Source organism: Engystomops pustulosus, chromosome 3, assembly GCF_040894005.1.
Source record: "Engystomops pustulosus chromosome 3, aEngPut4.maternal, whole genome shotgun sequence".
NCBI lineage: Eukaryota > Metazoa > Chordata > Amphibia > Anura > Leptodactylidae > Engystomops > Engystomops pustulosus.
This window is the reverse complement of record NC_092413.1, coordinates 236,032,588-236,053,311: the sequence shown is the minus strand read 5'-3', so window position 1 is coordinate 236,053,311 and position 20,724 is coordinate 236,032,588. Positions and strand designations below refer to the sequence as shown.

Here is a 20,724-nt window from a genome sequence, read left to right as displayed (position 1 = left end):
AATGAAAAAATTAATGCAACTTTACCATTAGTCACAGATCAGAAACAGAGAAGTCAAGCCAAATGCACCGGGACCTCACTCCAGTTCGATAACCCTCCTCAATCCTACCGTAGTTATCTGCTCAGTGCCCCCCGATTATCCCCCTCACAACTAGTTATGTGCTCAGTGCTCCCCAATTATCTCTCTCACTACAGTCATGGCCATACGTTTTGAGAATGATACAAATGTTAATTGTTACAAAGTCTCCTTCATCAGGTGTTATAATGGTAATTTGCATATTCTCCAGAATGTTATAAAGAGGGATCAGCTTAACAGCAATTCATTACAAAGTCAGGGGGGGGGGGTCATTGTCTCTGATGAATCCCCTTTCCGATTGTTGGGAGGAGACAAGGTGAGCGATGCCCCAGTCCTGTCTCCTGCACCTGTAAAGCCTCCTGCAGCCATTCATGTGGGGGGGGGGGGTGGCTTCTCAGCCAAGGGAATCGCCTAAAAACACCTCCATGAATACAGAATGGAGCAGAATGTCCTCCAGGAGCCGCTTCTCCCAACCCTCCAGGAGCAGATGGTGATGAGCAGAGCCTCCTCCAGCATGATGGAGCACCGGCCATAAAGGGGAGAACTAAATGGCTCCGGGGACAGAACCCAGAGATTCTGGGTCCATGGCCCGGGAACAGAACACAGAGATTCTGGGTCCATGGCCCGGGAACAGAACACAGAGATTCTGGGTCCATGGCCCGGGAACAGAACACAGAGATTCTGGGTCCATGGCCCGGGAACAGAACACAGAGATTCTGGGTCCATGGCCCGGGAACAGAACACAGAGATTCTGGGTCCATGGCCCGGGAACAGAACAAAGAGATTCTGGGTCCATGGCCCGGGGACAGAACACAGAGATTCTGGGTCCATGGCTCCGGGGACAGAACACAGAGATTCTGGGTCCATGACCTGGAAACTCCCCAGATCTTATTCCATTGAGAACTTGTGGTCAATCATCAGGAGACGGGGGACAAACAAAACCCAACACATTGTGACAGAATGCAGCAGTGATTGTGCGGGAATGGACGGCGATCAGTCAGGATCTGGTGCAGTAGGTGAGTGAGAGCTGCCAGGGAGAATTGCAGAGGTCCTGAAGAAGAAGGAGAGGTCCTGCAGATACTGACTCGCTGTAGTAACTCCTCCCACCTGACAATAAAAGCTTCTGCTCCCCATAATATGATTGCAATTGTATCTCTGTATGTGATAAACATCTGACAACCAGAGGGACACATCATGTGACAGGAGGAGATTGTGTCATTCTCAGATCTTATGGCCAGGACTGTACTAGTTATGGGCTCAGTGCTCCCCCGATTATCCCCCTGTGTCCTACACTCCATCTCTTTCCAGTTATCCCTTCTTTCTCCACTCGTCATCTGCTCCATCTACCACTAATCATTCCCCTTATTCCTTCTCGTGTCTCTGATCGCAGCCCAATCCATTCCACTCACTTTGAAGTAAATCACGATGGCGGCCACCATCACACCAATACTCTGTAGAAGGTCTCCAATCACGTGAATGAACGCTGCTCGGACGCTTGTGTTTCCATGCTGGCCCAGGTGTAGAGACAGTCCGCTGCTATGACTATCCCCGATTTTCTCATATCCTGAGCCATGGCTGTGTCCATGGAAGGTGGTGGACTGGTGCAGGATGTAGGCCATGCTGGGAATACAAAGCTCATCTTGTATCATCACTACGGAATAATCCTTGTCCTACATTCTGGATAACACCTTCCATATACCTTCCATATACCTCTACCAATTACCTTCAATATACCTTCCATATACCTTCCACATACCTTTACCATATACCTTTACCATATACCTTTACCATATACCTTCCATATACCTTTACCTCTACATTTTAGCCGATGAACATATTGGGGCACATTTACTTAAAGTCAGAAAATGCACTACGCTTGCTATTTCCGTGTATCATGCAGCGATTCACTATAATTGTGCGCCAGAAATCATGAACGTGTCGCAGGTTTGACAGAGTTTGCCATAATTTATGCTGCACCTTTAACATCTGGCATGTGACACAATTTGAAAGTTAAATCCAGCGCTCAGTCTGAATCAGTCGGACTGTCCGAAGGTGAGTCCCCTAATATGTATCGCATGGAGGCTGCGCCACAAAAGGGTCACGTCAGACACAATCCCAGCGCAGACACTTCTTATACCTGTGCAGCCATTTTAGCCTAGAAGAACGGTCCGGCTAAAGTGCAGTGCAAATCTTATGGAATCTACGATGGAAGATTGTACAACTCATATAGAAACGTGTGCTGCACACAGATCAGGGCGGAGGACCTACTCACATGATGTTGACCACTACAGCACAGCCGGAGGTGATGAGCATGACGTGTCCATCAATGTCATAGTCATTATTGATGATCCTTGCCGTGGCCAGGTAGAGCAAGATTCCAGTAACAATCCAGATGGAGAAGATGGACGCCAACGCCCCCAGGATTTCTATAATGACACAGTATGATTATACACAAGAGAACGAATCAATAAATCGGCGATTGTGTATAGAAACTTTCCGTAGATTTCAGATTCTCATATATAGCCTCCAAGGACAGGGCATCAAAGACAAGAGGGGCAGCGATAGACTTTTGTATGGAGTGTGCACTGCCGACCATTAGATGTATAGATGTTCCCATTAGTAGTCATAATTGTGTAAGTGCAACACCCCTGCCGATGCATGGGAGAGGTAGGTGTCACAAAAGTGTCCCTCTAAATGTGAGGAGCTGGCACAACTCACTAGGAGGTTTCTAGCATGTAAGTTTCTGCCTGGGAGGTCATGGTGTACACCATCACGGCCCCCAAGCCTCCATCACCAGGGATCCTTATTTATACACCAGGGTTGCCCCTCTGTCAGCCTCTCCCTCCATTTTCTTGCACTCACCACCTGCCGGAGACCTGCCAGGCTGTGGACAAGGCCTCCGTGATAATTGCCGTGCGGAAGGCTGCACTAGCCACTCCAATATTCAGGACCCCGACTTCCTCCTGCCACCTAAAAAAGGTCAGGCCCTGGTGGGGAATGTTGCATAAGTCCCTATAGGGAAGTAACTCATGGATATGTCAGTGGTCACATCCCAGATAGGACCGAGTTGGGAGGATGATGCTGCACCCACCTGAGCGGTGCCAGCCGAATGTCATGTCCTTTGTCGGTGGGCGGCCAGATATCCACAAGGAGAACAAGCTGACACACATACTGCCCAGATCAGTGAGGAGGTGGGCGGCATCCGTCATGATGGCCAGGCTATGGGCAATGTACCCTCCTACAAGCAGAGACAACGTTTAGTGGAGCGAGAGCTTGTCACCTACTGTCAACATCAGGACCTCAAGTTACCTGCAACTTCTCCGATCATGAAGATGAAACACACCACGCAGGCAAAATACAACTTCTTCCGAGCATGAAGCTTCTGCTGATTGTCTGAAGATGAGCACGGTCCATGGCAATGCTGCGATACTGGGTGCTCTAGCTCAATGGACACTGCCGAATTCCCATTCTGGAAAGGAAACCCTGGGAAGAGCTCCTTGGTGCCTGTAAAGAGACTGTGGCAGAGAAGACAAGGAAAGGAAATCATCTCAATGATCAGATCTTAAAGGATTCAGTGAAAGTGTGAGGGAAGTTGTGACCCCTGTGTCTGGTAATACTGTCTATATACGAGGGAGGCGAATATCATTAGTTATCAGTTGACAATGGCCCCTGTTAGAGGTGATCTCAGGAGCAAATGATTAGTCCAGTCATGAAACTGCTTTAATTTTTTTAGATTTGGTTGAACCAAATACAGATGGACAAGATAATCACTGTGTATGGGGATGTAGTCACAGAGGGGTCACAGAGCCCCCATGCTGACCCCTGACCACTGCTGGCTATGATAGAAAGGTGTCAGGACACACAGGACATGGCAGCTCGCTGTGTATGGGGGGTGTAGTCACAGAGGGGTCAGAGCGCCCATGCTGACCCCTGACCACTGCTGGCTATGATAGAAAGGTGTCAGGACACACAGGACATGGCAGCTCGCTGTGTATGGGGGGTGTAGTCACAGAGGGGTCAGAGCGCCCATGCTGACCCCTGACCACTGCTGGCTATGATAGAAAGGTGTCAGGACACACAGGACATGGCAGCTCGCTGTGTATGGGGATGTAGTCACAGAGGGGTCACAGAGCCCCCATGCTGACCCCTGACCACTGCTGGCTATGATAGAAAGGTGTCAGGACACACAGGACATGGCAGCTCGCTGTGTATGGGGATGTAGTCACAGAGGGGTCACAGAGCCCCCATGCTGACCCCTGACCACTGCTGGCTATGATAGAAAGGTGTCAGGTCACACAGGACATGGCAGCTCGCTGTGTGTGGGGGGTGCAGTCACAGAGGGGGCAGAGCGCCCATGCTGACCCCTGATCACTGCTGGCTATGATAGAAAGGTGTCAGGACACACAGGACATGGCAGCTCCCAGTGTATGGGGGGTGTAGTCACAGAGAGGTCAGAGCACCCATGCTGACCCCTGACCACTGCTGGCTATGATAGAAAGGTGTCAGGACACACAGGACATGGCAGCTCGCTGTGTATGGGGGTGTAGTCACAGAGGGGTCAGAGCGCCCATGCTGACACCTAACCACTGCTGGCTATGATAGAAAGGTGTCAGGATACACAGGACATGGCAGCTCGCTGAATATGGGGGGTGTAGTCACAGAGGGGTCAGAGCGCCCATGCTGACCCCTGACCACTGTCGGCTATGTAAGAAAGGTGTCAGGACACACAGGACATGGCAGCTCGCTGTGTATGGGGGGTGTAGTCACAGAGAGGTCACAGCGCCCATGCTGACCCCTGACCACTGCTGGCTATGATAGAAAGGTGTCAGGACACACAGGACATGGCAGCTTCCTGTGTATGGGGGTGTAGTCACAGAGGGGTCAGAGCGCCCATGCTGACCCGTGACCACTGCTGGCTATGATAGAAAGGTGTCAGGACACACAGGACATGGCAGCTCACTGTGTATGGGGGGTGTAGTCACAGAGGGGTCAGAGCACCCATGCTGACCCCTGACCACTGCTGGCTATGATAGAAAGGTGTCAGGACACAGGACATGGCAGCTCGCTGTGTATGGGGGGTGTAGTCACAGAGGGGTCAGAGCACCCATGCTGAACCCTGACCACTGCTGGCTATAATAGAAAGGTCACAGGACATGGCAGCTCGCTGTGTGTGGGGGATGTAGTCACAGAGGGGTCAGAGCGCCCATGCTGACCCCTGACCACTGCTGGCTATGATAGAAAGGTGTCAGGACACACAAGACATGGAAGCTCGCTTTGTATGAGGGTAGGTGTATTCACAGAGGGGTCAGAGCGCCCATGCTGACACCTAACCACTGCTGGCTATGATAGAAAGGTGTCAGGATACACAGGACATGGCAGCTCGCTGAATATGGGGGGTGTAGTCACAGAGGGGTCAGAGCGCCCATGCTGACCCCTGACCACTGTCGGCTATGTTAGAAAGGTGTCAGGACACACAGGACATGGCAGCTCGCTGTGTATGGGGGGTGTAGTCACAGAGAGGTCAGAGCGCCCATGCTGACCCCTGACCACTGCTGGCTATGATAGAAAGGTGTCAGGACACACAGGACAGGGCAGCTTCCTGTGTATGGGGGTGTAGTCACAGAGGGGTCAGAGCGCCCATGCTGACCCGTGACCACTGCTGGCTATGATAGAAAGGTGTCAGGACACACAGGACATGGCAGCTCACTGTGTATGGGGGGTGTAGTCACAGAGGGGTCAGAGCACCCATGCTGACCCCTGACCACTGCTGGCTATGATAGAAAGGTGTCAGGACACAGGACATGGCAGCTCGCTGTGTATGGGGGGTGTAGTCACAAAGGGGTCAGAGCACCCATGCTGAACCCTGACCACTGCTGGCTATAATAGAAAGGTCACAGGACATGGCAGCTCGCTGTGTATGGGGGGTGTAGTCACAGAGGGGTCAGAGCACCCATGCTGACCCCTGACCACTGCTGGCTATGATAGAAAGGTGTCAGGACGCAGGACATGGCAGCTCGCTGTGTATGGGGGTGTAGTCACAGATGGGTCAAAGCGCCCATGCTGACCCCTGACCACTGCTGGCTATAATAGAAAGGTGTCAGGATACAGGACATGGCAGCTCCCTGTGTATGGGGGGGTGTAGTCGCAGAGAGGTCAGAGCGCCCATGCTGACCCCTGACCACTGCTGGCTATGATAGAAAGGTGTCAGGACACAGGACATGGCAGCTCGCTGTGTATGGGGGGTGTAGTCACAGAGGGGTCAGAGCACCCATGCTGACCCCTGACCACTGCTGGCTATGATAGAAAGGTGTCAGGACACACAGGACATGGCAGCTCGCTGTGTATGGGGGGTGTAGTCACAGAGGGGTCAGAGCGCCCATGCTGACCCCTGACCACTGCTGGCTATGATAGAAAGGTGTCAGGACACAGGACATGGCAGCTCGCTGTGTATGGGGGGTGTAGTCACAGAGGGGTCAGAGCACCCATGCTGACCCCTGACCACTGCTGGCTATGATAGAAAGGTGTCAGGACACACAGGACATGGCAGCTCGCTGTGTATGGGGAATGTAGTCACAGACAGGTCAGAGCGCCCATGCTGACCCCTTACCACCGCTGGCTATGATAGAAAGGTGTCAGGTCAAACAGGACATGGCAGCTCGCTGTGTGTGGGGGTCGCAGTCACAGAGGGGGCAGAGTGCCCATGCTGACCCCTGATCACTGCTGGCTATGATAGAAAGGTGTCAGGACACACAGGACATGGCAGCTTCCTATGTATGGGGGGTGTAGTCATAGAGAGGTCAGAGCACCCATGCTGACCCCTGACCACTGCTGGCTATGATAGAAAGGTGTCAGGACACACAGGACATGGCAGCTCGCTGTGTATGGGGGGTGTAGTCACAGAGGGGTCAGAGCGCCCATGCTGACCCCTGACCACTGCTGGCTATGATAGAAAGGTGTCAGGATACACAGGACATGCCAGCTCCCTGTGTATGGGGGTGTAGTCACAGAGGGGTCAGAGCGCCCATGCTGACCCGTGACCACTGCTGGCTATGATAGAAAGGTGTCAGGACACACAGGACTTGGCAGCTCACTGTGTATGGGGCGTGTAGTCACAGAGGGGTCAGAGCACTTATGCTGACCCATGACCACTGCTGGCTATAATAGAAAGGTCACAGGACATCGCAGCTCGCTGTGTGTGGGGGGTGCAGTCACAGAGGGGTTAGAGCACCCATGCTGACCCATGACCACTGCTGGCTATGATAGAAAGGTGTCAGGACACACAGGACATGGAAGCTCGCTTTGTATGAATGTGGGTGTATTCACAGAGGGGTCAGAGCGCCCATGCTGACCCCTGACCACTGCTGGCTATCATAGAAAGGTGTCAGGACACACAGGACATGGCAGCTCGCTGTGTATGGGGGGTGTAGTCACAGAGGGGTCAGAGCACCCATGCTGACCCCTGACCACTGCTGGCTATGATAGAAAGGTGTCAGGACACACAGGACATGGCAGCTCGCTGTGTATGGGGGGGTGTAGTCACAGAGGGGTCAGAGCACCCATGCTGACCCCTGACCACTGCTGGCTATGATAGAAAGGTGTCAGGACACAGGACATGGCAGCTCGCTGTGTATGGGGGATGTAGTCACAGACAGGTCAGAGCGCCCATGCTGACCCCTTACCACCGCTGGCTATGATAGAAAGGTGTCAGTTCTCACAGGACATGGCAGTTCGCTGTGTGTGGGGGGTGCTGTCACAGAGGGGGCAGAGCACCCATGCTGACCCCTGATCACTGCTGGCTATGATAGAAAGGTGTCAGGACACACAGGACATGGCAGCTCGCTGTGTATGGGGGGTGTATTCACAGAGAGGTCAGAGCACCCATGCTGACCCCTGACCACTGCTGGCTATGATAGAAAGGTGTCAGGACACACAGGACATGGCAGCTCGCTCTGTATGGGGGGTGTAGTCAAAGAAGGGTCAGAGCACCCATGCTGACCCCTGACCACTGCTGGCTATGATAGAAAGGTGTCAGGACACACAGGACATGGCAGCTTGCTGTGTATGGGGGTGTAGTCACAGAGGGGTCAGAGCGCCCATGCTGACCCCTGACCACTGCTGGCTATGATAGAAAGGTGTCAGGACACACAGGACATGGCAGCTCGCTGTGTATGGGGGTGTAGTCACAGAGGGGTCAGAGCGCCCATGCTGACACCTAACCACTGCTGGCTATGATAGAAAGGTGTCAGGACACACAGGACATGGCAGCTCGCTGTGTATGGGGGGTGTAGTCACAGAGAGGTCAGAGCGCCCATGCTGACCCCTGACCACTGCTGGCTATGATAGAAAGGTGTTAGGACACACAGGACATGGCAGCTTCCTGTGTATGGGGGTGTAGTCACAGAGGGGTCAGAGCGCCCATGCTGACCCGTGACCACTGCTGGCTATGATAGAAAGGTGTCAGGACACAGAGGACATGGCAGCTCACTGTGTATGGGGGGTGTAGTCACAGAGGGGTCAGAGCACCCATGCTGACCCATGACCACTGCTGGCTATGATAGAAAGGTCACAGGGCATGGCAGCTCACTGTGTATGGGGGGTGTAGTCACAGAGGGGTCAGAGCACCCATGCTGACCCATGACCACTGCTGGCTATGATAGGAAGGTGTCAGGACGCACAGGACATGGCAGCTCGCTGTGTATGGGGGGGTGTAGTCACAGAGGGGTCAGAGCACCCATGCTGACCCCTGACCACTGCAGGCTATGATAGAAAGGTGTCAGGACACACAGGACATGGCAGCTCGCTGTGTATGGGGGGGTGTAGTCACAGAGGGGTCAGAGCACCCATGCTGACCCCTGACCACTGCTGGCTATGATAGAAAGGTGTCAGGACACACAGGACATGGCAGCTCGCTGTGTATGGGGGGTGTAGTCACAGAAAGGTCAGAGCGCCCATGCTGACCCCTGACCACTGCTGGCTATGATAGAAAGGTGTCAGGACACACAGGACATGGCAGCTCGCTGTGTATGGGGGGGTGTAGTCACAGAGGGGTCAGAGCACCCATGCTGACCCCTGACCACTGCTGGCTATGATAGAAAGGTGTCAGGACACACAGGACATGGCAGCTCGCTGTGTGTGGGGGGTGCTGTCACAGAGGGGGCAGAGCGCCCATGCTGACCCCTGATCACTGCTGGCTATGATAGAAAGGTGTCAGGACACACAGGACATGGCAGCTCCCTGTGTATGGGGGGTGTATTCACAGAGAGGTCAGAGCACCCATGCTGACCCCTGACCACTGCTGGCTATGATAGAAAGGTGTCAGGACACACAGGACATGGCAGCTCGCTCTGTATGGGGGGTGTAGTCAAAGAGGGGTCAGAGCACCCATGCTGACCCCTGACCACTGCTGGCTATGATAGAAAGGTGTCAGGACACATAGGACATGGCAGCTCGCTGTGTTTGGGGGTGTAGTCACAGAGGGGTCAGAGCACCCATGCTGACCCCTGACCACTGCTGGCTATGATAGAAAGGTGTCAGGACACACAGGACATGGCAGCTCGCTGTGTATGGGGGTGTAGTCACAGAGGGGTCAGAGCGCCCATGCTGACACCTAACCACTGCTGGCTATGATAGAAAGGTGTCAGGTCACACAGGACATGGCAGCTCGCTGTGTATGGGGGGTGTAGTCACAAAGGGGTCAGAGCGCCATGCTGACCCTTGACCACTGCCGGCTATGATAGAAAGGTGTCAGGATACACAGGACATGGCAGCTCGCTGAGTATGGGGGGTGTAGTCACAGAGGGGTCAGAGCGCCCATGCTGACCCCTGACCACTGTCGGCTATGTTAGAAAGGTGTCAGGACACACAGGACATGGCAGCTCGCTGTGTATGGGGGGTGTAGTCACAGAGAGGTCAGAGCGCCCATGCTGACCCCTGACCACTGCTGGCTATGATAGAAAGGTGTCAGGACACACAGGACATGGCAGCTTCCTGTGTATGGGGGTGTAGTCACAGATGGGTCAGAGCGCCCATGCTGACCCGTGACCACTGCTGGCCATGATAGAATGGTGTCAGGACACACAGGACATGGCAGCTTGCTGCGTATGGGGGGTGTCGTCAAAGAGCGGTCAGAGCACCCATGCTGAACCCTGACCACTGCTGGCTATAATAGAAAGGTCATAGGACACAGGACATGGCAGCTCGCTGTGTGTGGGGGGTGCAGTCACAGAGGGGTCAGAGCACCCATGCTGACCCCTGACCACTGCTGGCTATGATAGAAAGGTGTCAGGACACACAGGACATGGAAGCTCGCTTTGTATGAGGGTGGGTGTATTCACAGAGGGGTCAGAGCGCCCATGCTAACCCCTGACACTGCTGGCTATGATAGAAAGGTGTCAGGACACACTGGACATGGCAGCTCACTGTGTATGGGAAGTGCAGTCACAGAGGGGTCAGAGCGCCCATGCTGACCCCTGACCAATGCTGGCCATGATAGAAAGGTGTCAGGACACAGGACATGGCAGCTCGCTGTGTATGGGGGTGTAGTCACAGAGGGGTCAGAGCACCCATGCTGACCCCTGATCACTGCTGGCTATGATAGAAAGGTGTCAGGACATACAGGACATGGCAGCTCGCTGTGTATGGGGGATAAAGTCACAGAGGGGTCAGAGCGCCCATGCTGATCCCTGACCACTGCTGGCTATGATAGAAAGGTGTCAGGACACACAGGACATGGCAGCTCGCTGTGTATGGGGGACAAAGTCACAGAGGGGTCAGAGCGCCCATGCTGACCCCTGACCACTGCTGGCTATGATAGAAAGGCGTCAGGACACAGGACATGGCAGCTCACTGTGTATGGGCGTGTACTCACAGAGGGGTCATCGCACCCATGCTGACCCCTGACCACTGCTGGCTATGATAGAAAGGTGTCAGGACACACAGGACATGGCAGCTTGCTGTGTATGGGGGTGTAGTCACAGAGGGGTCAGAGCGCCCATGCTGACCCCTGACCACTGCTGGCTATGATAGACAGGTGTCAGCACACTCAGGACATGGCAGCTCGCTTTGTATGGGGGTGTAGTCACAGAGGGGTCAGAGCACCCATGCTGACCCCTGACCACTGCTGGCTGTGATAGAAAGGTGTCAGGACACACAGGACATGACAGCTCGCTGTGTATGGGGGTGTAGTCACATAGGGGTCAGAGCACCCATGCTGACCCCTGACCACTGCTGGCTATGATAGAAAGGTATCAGGACACACAGGACATGGCAGCTCGCTGTGTATAGGAGGAGTAGTCACAGAGGGGTCAGAGCGCCCATGCTGACCCCTGACCACTGCTGGCTATGATAGAAAGGTGTCAGGACACACAGGACATGGCAGCTCACTGTGTATGGAGGGTGTAGTCACAGAGGGGTCAGAGCCCCCATGCTGACCCTGACCACTGCTGGCTATGATAGAAAGGTGTCAGGACACACAGGACATGGCAGCTCGCTGTGTATGGGGGTGTAGTCACAAAGGGGTCAGAGCTCCCATGCTGACCCCTGACCACTGCTGGCTATGATAGAAAGCTGTCAGGACACACATGACATGGCAGCTCGCTGTGTATGGGGGGTGTAGTCACAGAGGGGTCAGAGCACCCATGCTGACCCCTGACCACTGCTGGCTATGATAGAAAGGTGTCAGGACACAGGACATGGCAGCTCGCTGTGTATGGGGGTGTAGTCACAGATGGGTCAGAGCGCCCATGCTGACCCCTGACCACTGCTGGCTATAATAGAAAGGTGTCAGGATACAGGACATGGCAGCTCCCTGTGTATGGGGGGTGTAGTCGCAGAGAGGTCAGAGCGCCCATGCTGACCCCTGACCACTGCTGGCTATGATAGAAAGGTGTCAGGACACAGGACATGGCAGCTCGCTGTGTATGGGGGGTGTAGTCTTAGAGGGGTCAGAGCCCCCATGCTGACCCATGACCACTGCTGGCTATGATAGAAAGGTGTCAGGACACACAGGACATGGCAGCTCGCTGTGTATGGGGGATGTAGTCACAGAGGGGTCAGAGCGCCCATGCTGACCCCTGACCACTGCTGGCTATGATAGAAAGGTGTCAGGACACAAGACATGGCAGCTCGCTGTGTATGGGGGGTGTAGTCACAGAGAGGTCAGAGCACCCATGCTGACCCCTGACCACTGCTGGCTATGATAGAAAGGTGTCAGGACACACAGGACATGGCAGCTCGCTGTGTATGGGGGGTGTAGTCACAGAGGGGTCAGAGCGCCCATTCTGACCCCTGACCACTGCTGGCTATGATAGAAAGGTGTCAGGACACACAGGACATGGCAGCTCGCTGTGTATGGGGGTGTAGTCACAGAGGGGTCAGAGCACCCATGCTGACTCCTGACCACTGCTGGCTATGATAGAAAGGTGTCAGGACACACAGGACATGGCAGCTTGCTATGTGTGGGGGGTGTAGTCACAGAGGGGTCAGAGCCCCCATGCTGACCCCTGACCACTGCTGGCTATGATAGAAAGGTGTCAGGACACACAGGACATGGCAGCTCGCTGTGTATGGGGGGTGTAGTCACAGAGGGGTCAGAGCGCCCATGCTGACCCCTGACCACTGCTGGCTATGATAGAAAGGTGTCAGGACACACAGGACATGACAGCTCGCTGTGTATGGGGGTGTAGTCACAGAGGGGTCAGAGCACCCATGCTGACCCCTGACCACTGCTGGCTATGATAGAAAGGTGTCAGGACACACAGGACATGGCAGCTCGCTGTGTATGGGGGATGTAGTCACAGAGGGGTCAGAGCGCCCATGCTGACCCCTGACCACTGCTGGCTATGATAGAAAGGTGTCAGGACACACAGGACATGGCAGCTCGCTGTGTATGGGGGGTGTAGTCACAGAGAGGTCAGAGCACCCATGCTGACCCCTGACCACTGCTGGCTATGATAGAAAGGTGTCAGGACACACAGGACATGGCAGCTCGCTGTATATGGGGGGTGTAGTCACAGAGGGGTCAGAGCGCCCATTCTGACCCCTGACCACTGCTGGCTATGATAGAAAGGTGTCAGGACACACAGGACATGGCAGCTCGCTGTGTATGGGGGTGTAGTCACAAAGGGGTCAGAGCACCCATGCTGACTCCTGACCACTGCTGGCTATGATAGAAAGGTGTCAGGACACACAGGACATGGCAGCTTGCTATGTATGGGGGGTGTAGTCACAGAGGGGTCAGAGCCCCCATGCTGACCCCTGACAACTGCTGGCTATGATAGAAAGGTGTCAGGACACCCAGGACATGGCAGCTTGCTGTGTATGGGGGATGTAGTCACAGAGGGGTCAGAGCGCCCATGCTGACCCCTGACCACTGCTGGCTATGATAGAAAGGTGTCAGGACACACAGGACATGGCAGCTCGCTGTGTATGGGGGTGTAGTCACAGAGGGGTCAGAGCACCCATGCTGACTCCTGACCACTGCTGGCTATGATAGAAAGGTGTCAGGACACACAGGACATGGCAGCTCGCTGTGTATGGGGGGTGTAGTCACAGAGGGGTCAGAGCGCCCATGCTGACCCCTGACCACTGCTGGCTATGATAGAAAGGTGTCAGGACACACAGGACATGACAGCTCGCTGTGTATGGGGGTGTAGTCACAGAGGGGTCAGAGCACCCATGCTGACCCCTGACCACTGCTGGCTATGATAGAAAGGTGTCAGGACACACAGGACATGGCAGCTCGCTGTGTATGGGGGATGTAGTCACAGAGGGGTCAGAGCGCCCATGCTGACCCCTGACCACTGCTGGCTATGATAGAAAGGTGTCAGGACACACAGGACATGGCAGCTCGCTGTGTATGGGGGGTGTAGTCACAGAGAGGTCAGAGCACCCATGCTGACCCCTGACCACTGCTGGCTATGATAGAAAGGTGTCAGGACACACAGGACATGGCAGCTCGCTGTATATGGGGGGTGTAGTCACAGAGGGGTCAGAGCGCCCATTCTGACCCCTGACCACTGCTGGCTATGATAGAAAGGTGTCAGGACACACAGGACATGGCAGCTCGCTGTGTATGGGGGTGTAGTCACAAAGGGGTCAGAGCACCCATGCTGACTCCTGACCACTGCTGGCTATGATAGAAAGGTGTCAGGACACACAGGACATGGCAGCTTGCTATGTATGGGGGGTGTAGTCACAGAGGGGTCAGAGCCCCCATGCTGACCCCTGACAACTGCTGGCTATGATAGAAAGGTGTCAGGACACCCAGGACATGGCAGCTTGCTGTGTATGGGGGATGTAGTCACAGAGGGGTCAGAGCGCCCATGCTGACCCCTGACCACTGCTGGCTATGATAGAAAGGTGTCAGGACACACAGGACATGGCAGCTCGCTGTGTATGGGGGTGTAGTCACAGAGGGGTCAGAGCCCCCATGCTGACCCCTGACCACTGCTGGCTATGATAGAAAGGTGTCAGGACACACAGGACATGGCAGCTCGCTGTGTATGGGGGTGTAGTCACAGAGGGGTCAGAGCACCCATGCTGACCCCTGACCACTGCTGGCTATGATAGAAAGGTGTCAGGACACACAGGACATGGCAGCTCGCTGTGTATAGGAGGAGTAGTCACAGAGGGGTCAGAGCGCCCATGCTGACCCCTGACCACTGCTGGCTATGATAGAAAGGTGTCAGGACACACAGGACATGGCAGCTCACTGTGTATGGAGGGTGTAGTCACAGAGGGGTCAGAGCCCCCATGCTGACCCTGACCACTGCTGGCTATGATAGAAAGGTGTCAGGACACACAGGACATGGCAGCTCGCTGTGTATAGGAGGAGTAGTTACAGAGGGGTCAGAGCGCCCATGCTGACCCCTGACCACTGCTGGCTATGATAGAAAGGTGTCAGGACACACAGGACATGGCAGCTCACTGTGTATGGAGGGTGTAGTCACAGAGGGGTCAGAGCCCCCATGCTGACCCTGACCACTGCTGGCTATGATAGAAAGGTGTCAGGACACACAGGACATGGCAGCTCGCTGTGTATGGGGGTGTAGTCACAAAGGGGTCAGAGCTCCCATGCTGACCCCTGACCACTGCTGGCTATGAGAGAAAGCTGTCAGGACACACAGGAAATGGCAGCTCGCTGTGTATGGGGGGTGTAGTCACAGAGGGGTCAGAGCACCCATGCTGACCCCTGACCACTGCTGGCTATGATAGAAAGGTGTCAGGACACACAGGACATGGTAGCTCCCTGTGTATGGAGGGTGTAGTCACAGAGAGGTCAGAGCACCCATGCTGACCCCTGACCACTGCTGGCTATGATAGAAAGGTGTCAGGACACAGGACATGGCAGCTCGCTGTGTATGGGGGTGTAGTCACAGATGGGTCAGAGCGCCCATGCTGACCCCTGACCACTGCTGGCTATAATAGAAAGGTGTCAGGATACAGGACATGGCAGCTCCCTGTGTATGGGGGGTGTAGTCGCAGAGAGGTCAGAGCGCCCATGCTGACCCCTGACCACTGCTGGCTATGATAGAAAGGTGTCAGGACATAGGACATGGCAGCTCGCTGTGTATGGGGGGTGTAGTCACAGAGGGGTCAGAGCACCCATGCTGACCCCTGACCACTGCTGGCTATGATAGAAAGGTGTCAGGACACACAGGACATGGCAGCTCGCTGTGTATGGGGGTGTAGTCACAGAGGGGTCAGAGCACCCATGCTGACCCCTGACCACTGCTGGCTATGATAGAAAGGTGTCAGGACACACAGGACATGGCAGCTCGCTGTGTATGGGGGGTGTAGTCACAGAAAGGTCAGAGCGCCCATGCTGACCCCTGACCACTGCTGGCTATGATAGAAAGGTGTCAGGACACACAGGACATGGCAGCTCGCTTTGTATGGGGGGTGTAGTCACAGAGGGGTCAGAGCACCCATGCTGACCCCTGACCACTGCTGGCTATGATAGAAAGGTGTCAGGACACAGGACATGGCAGCTCGCTGTGTATGGGGGGTGTAGTCACAGAGGGGTCAGAGCACCCATGCTGACCCCTGACCACTGCTGGCTATGATAGAAAGGTGTCAGGACACACAGGACATGGCAGCTCGCTGTGTATAGGAGGAGTAGTCACAGAGGGGTCAGAGCGCCCATGCTGACCCCTGACCACTGCTGGCTATGATAGAAAGGTGTCAGGACACACAGGACATGGCAGCTCACTGTGTATGGAGGGTGTAGTCACAGAGGGGTCAGAGCCCCCATGCTGACCCTGACCACTGCTGGCTATGATAGAAAGGTGTCAGGACACACAGGACATGGCAGCTCGCTGTGTATGGGGGTGTAGTCACAAAGGGGTCAGAGCTCCCATGCTGACCCCTGACCACTGCTGGCTATAATAGAAAGCTGTCAGGACACACAGGACATGGCAGCTCGCTGTGTATGGGGGGGTGTAGTCACATAGGGGTCAGAGCACCCATGCTGACCCCTGACCACTGCTGGCTATGATAGAAAGGTGTCAGGACACACAGGACATGGCAGCTCACTGTGTATGGAGGGTGTAGTCACAGAGGGGTCAGAGCCCCCATGCTGACCCTGACCACTGCTGGCTATGATAGAAAGGTGTCAGGACACACAGGACATGGCAGCTCGCTGTGTATGGGGGTGTAGTCACAAAGGGGTCAGAGCTCCCATGCTGACCCCTGACCACTGCTGGCTATGATAGAAAGGTGTCAGGACACACAGGACATGGCAGCTCGCTGTGTATGGGGGGTGTAGTCACAGAAAGGTCAGAGCGCCCATGCTGACCCCTGACCACTGCTGGCTATGATAGAAAGGTGTCAGGACACACAGGACATGGCAGCTCGCTGTGTATGGGGGGTGTAGTCACAGAGGGGTCAGAGCACCCATGCTGACCCCTGACCACTGCTGGCTATGATAGAAAGGTGTCAGGACACAGGACATGGCAGCTCGCTGTGTATGGGGGGTGTAGTCACAGAGGGGTCAGAGCACCCATGCTGACCCCTGACCACTGCTGGCTATGATAGAAAGGTGTCAGGACACACAGGACATGGCAGCTCGCTGTGTATAGGAGGAGTAGTCACAGAGGGGTCAGAGCGCCCATGCTGACCCCTGACCACTGCTGGCTATGATAGAAAGGTGTCAGGACACACAGGACATGGCAGCTCACTGTGTATGGAGGGTGTAGTCACAGAGGGGTCAGAGCCCCCATGCTGACCCTGACCACTGCTGGCTATGATAGAAAGGTGTCAGGACACACAGGACATGGCAGCTCGCTGTGTATGGGGGATGTAGCCACAGATGGGTCAGAGCGCCCATGCTGACCCCTGACCACTGCTGGCTATAATAGAAAGGTGTCAGGATACAGGACATGGCAGCTCCCTGTGTATGGGGGGTGTAGTCGCAGAGAGGTCAGAGCGCCCATACTGACCCCTGACCACTGCTGGCTATGATAGAAAGGTGTCAGGACATAGGACATGGCAGCTCGCTGTGTATGGGGGGTGTAATCACAGAGGGGTCAGAGCACCCATGCTGACCCCTGACCACTGCTGGCTATGATAGAAAGGTGTCAGGACACACAGGACATGGCAGCTCGCTGTGCATGGGAGGTGTAGTCACAGAGGGGATGATAGAAAGGTGTCAGGACACACAGGACATGGAAGCTCGCTGTGTATGGGGGGTGTAGTCACAGAGGGGACAGAGCACCCATGCTGACCCCTGACCACTGCTGGCTATGATAGAAAGGTGTCAGGACACACAGGACATGGCAGCTCGCTGTGTATGGGGGTGTAGTCACAGAGGGGTCAGAGCGCCCATGCTGACCCCTGACCACTGCTGGCTATGATAGAAAGGTGTCAGGACACACAGGACATGGCAGCTCGCTGTGTATGGGGGGGTGTAGTCACAGAGGGGTCAGAGCACCCATGCTGACCCCTGACCACTGCTGGCTATGATAGAAAGGTGTCAGGACACACAGGACATGGCAGCTCGCTGTGTATGGGGGATGTAGTCACAGACAGGTCAGAGCGCCCATGCTGACCCCTTACCACCGCTGGCTATGATAGAAAGGTGTCAGGTCACACAGGACATGGCAGCTCGCTGTGTGTGGGGGGTGCAGTCACAGAGGGGGCAGAGCGCCCATGCTGACCCCTGATCACTGCTGGCTATGATAGAAAGGTGTCAGGACACACAGGACATGGCAGCTCCCTGTGTATGGGGGGTGTAGTCACAGAGAGGTCAGAGCACCCATGCTGACCCCTGACCACTGCTGGCTATGATAGAAAGGTGTCAGGACACACAGGACATGGCAGCTCGCTGTGTATGGGGGTGTAGTCACAGAGGGGTCAGAGCGCCCATGCTGACACCTAACCACTGCTGGCTATGATAGAAAGGTGTCAGGATACACAGGACATGGCAGCTCGCTGAATATGGGGGGTGTAGTCACAGATGGGTCAAAGCGCCCATGCTGACCCCTGACCACTGCTGGCTATAATAGAAAGGTGTCAGGACACACAGGACATGGCAGCTTCCTGTGTATGGGGGTGTAGTCACAGAGGGGTCAGAGCGCCCATGCTGACCCGTGACCACTGCTGGCTATGATAGAAAGGTGTCAGGACACACAGGACTTGGCAGCTCACTGTGTATGGGGGGTGTAGTCACAGAGGGGTCAGAGCACCCATGCTGACCCCTGACCACTGCTGGCTATGATAGAAAGGTGTCAGGACACAGGACATGGCAGCTCGCTGTGTATGGGGGGTGTAGTCACAGAGGGGTCAGAGCACCCATGCTGAACCCTGACCACTGCTGGCTATAATAGAAAGGTCACAGGACATGGCAGCTCGCTGTGTGTGGGGGATGTAGTCACAGAGGGGTCAGAGCGCCCATGCTGACCCCTGACCACTGCTGGCTATGATAGAAAGGTGTCAGGACGCAGGACATGGCAGCTCGCTGTGTATGGGGGTGTAGTCACAGATGGGTCAAAGCGCCCATGCTGACCCCTGACCACTTCTGGCTATAATAGAAAGGTGTCAGGATACAGGACATGGCAGCTCCCTGTGTATGGGGGGGTGTAGTCGCAGAGAGGTCAGAGCGCCCATGCTGACCCCTGACCACTGCTGGCTATGATAGAAAGGTGTCAGGACACACAGGACATGGAAGCTCGCTTTGTATGAGGGTAGGTGTATTCACAGAGGGGTCAGAGCGCCCATGCTGACACCTAACCACTGCTGGCTATGATAGAAAGGTGTCAGGATACACAGGACATGGCAGCTCGCTGAATATGGGGGGTGTAGTCACAGAGGGGTCAGAGCGCCCATGCTGACCCCTGACCACTGTCGGCTATGTTAGAAAGGTGTCAGGACACACAGGACATGGCAGCTCGCTGTGTATGGGGGGTGTAGTCACAGAGAGGTCAGAGCGCCCATGCTGACCCCTGACCACTGCTGGCTATGATAGAAAGGTGTCAGGACACACAGGACAGGGCAGCTTCCTGTGTAAGGGGGTGTAGTCACAGAGGGGTCAGAGCGCCCATGCTGACCCGTGACCACTGCTGGCTATGATAGAAAGGTGTCAGGACACACAGGACTTGGCAGCTCACTGTGTATGGGGGGTGTAGTCACAGAGGGGTCAGAGCACCCATGCTGACCCCTGACCACTGCTGGCTATGATAGAAAGGTGTCAGGACACAGGACATGGCAGCTCGCTGTGTATGGGGGGTGTAGTCACAAAGGGGTCAGAGCACCCATGCTGAACCCTGACCACTGCTGGCTATAATAGAAAGGTCACAGGACATGGCAGCTCGCTGTGTATGGGGGGTGTAGTCACAGAGGGGTCAGAGCACCCATGCTGACCCCTGACCACTGCTGGCTATGATAGAAAGGTGTCAGGACGCAGGACATGGCAGCTCGCTGTGTATGGGGGTGTAGTCACAGATGGGTCAAAGCGCCCATGCTGACCCCTGACCACTTCTGGCTATAATAGAAAGGTGTCAGGATACAGGACATGGCAGCTCCCTGTGTATGGGGGGGTGTAGTCGCAGAGAGGTCAGAGCGCCCATGCTGACCCCTGACCACTGCTGGCTATGATAGAAAGGTGTCAGGACACAGGACATGGCAGCTCGCTGTGTATGGGGGGTGTAGTCACAGAGGGGTCAGAGCACCCATGCTGACCCCTGACCACTGCTGGCTATGATAGAAAGGTGTCAGGACACACAGGACATGGCAGCTCGCTGTGTATGGGAGGTGTAGTCACAGAGGGGATGATAGAAAGGTGTCAGGACACACAGGACATGGAAGCTCGCTGTGTATGGGGGGTGTAGTCACAGAGGGGTCAGAGCGCCCATGCTGACCCCTGACCACTGCTGGCTATGATAGAAAGGTGTCAGGACACAGGACATTGCAGCTCGCTGTGTATGGGGAATGTAGTCACAGACAGGTCAGAGCGCCCATGCTGACCCCTTACCACCGCTGGCTATGATAGAAAGGTGTCAGGTCAAACAGGACATGGCAGCTCGCTGTGTGTGGGGGTCGCAGTCACAGAGGGGGCAGAGTGCCCATGCTGACCCCTGATCACTGCTGGCTATGATAGAAAGGTGTCAGGACACACAGGACATGGCAGCTCCCTATGTATGGGGGGTGTAGTCA

The 20,724-nt window shown here is 55.1% G+C and overlaps 1 protein-coding gene across 1 annotated transcript in view; it reads right to left on the bottom strand.

Moving 5' to 3' along the window:
* The window catches only part of SLC30A3 (solute carrier family 30 member 3), a 46,131-nt gene that overhangs the window by 3,722 nt on the left and 21,685 nt on the right, over window positions 1-20,724 (bottom strand). Inside the window, exons 2-5 of the mRNA XM_072144068.1 lie at window positions 3,385-3,590; window positions 3,167-3,313; window positions 2,348-2,501; window positions 1,485-1,695 (exon numbers count right to left, since the gene is read on the bottom strand). Of these exons, the coding sequence (XP_072000169.1) occupies window positions 1,485-1,695; window positions 2,348-2,501; window positions 3,167-3,313; window positions 3,385-3,590 (718 nt within the window). The remainder of the gene's footprint in view (window positions 1-1,484; window positions 1,696-2,347; window positions 2,502-3,166; window positions 3,314-3,384; window positions 3,591-20,724) is intronic.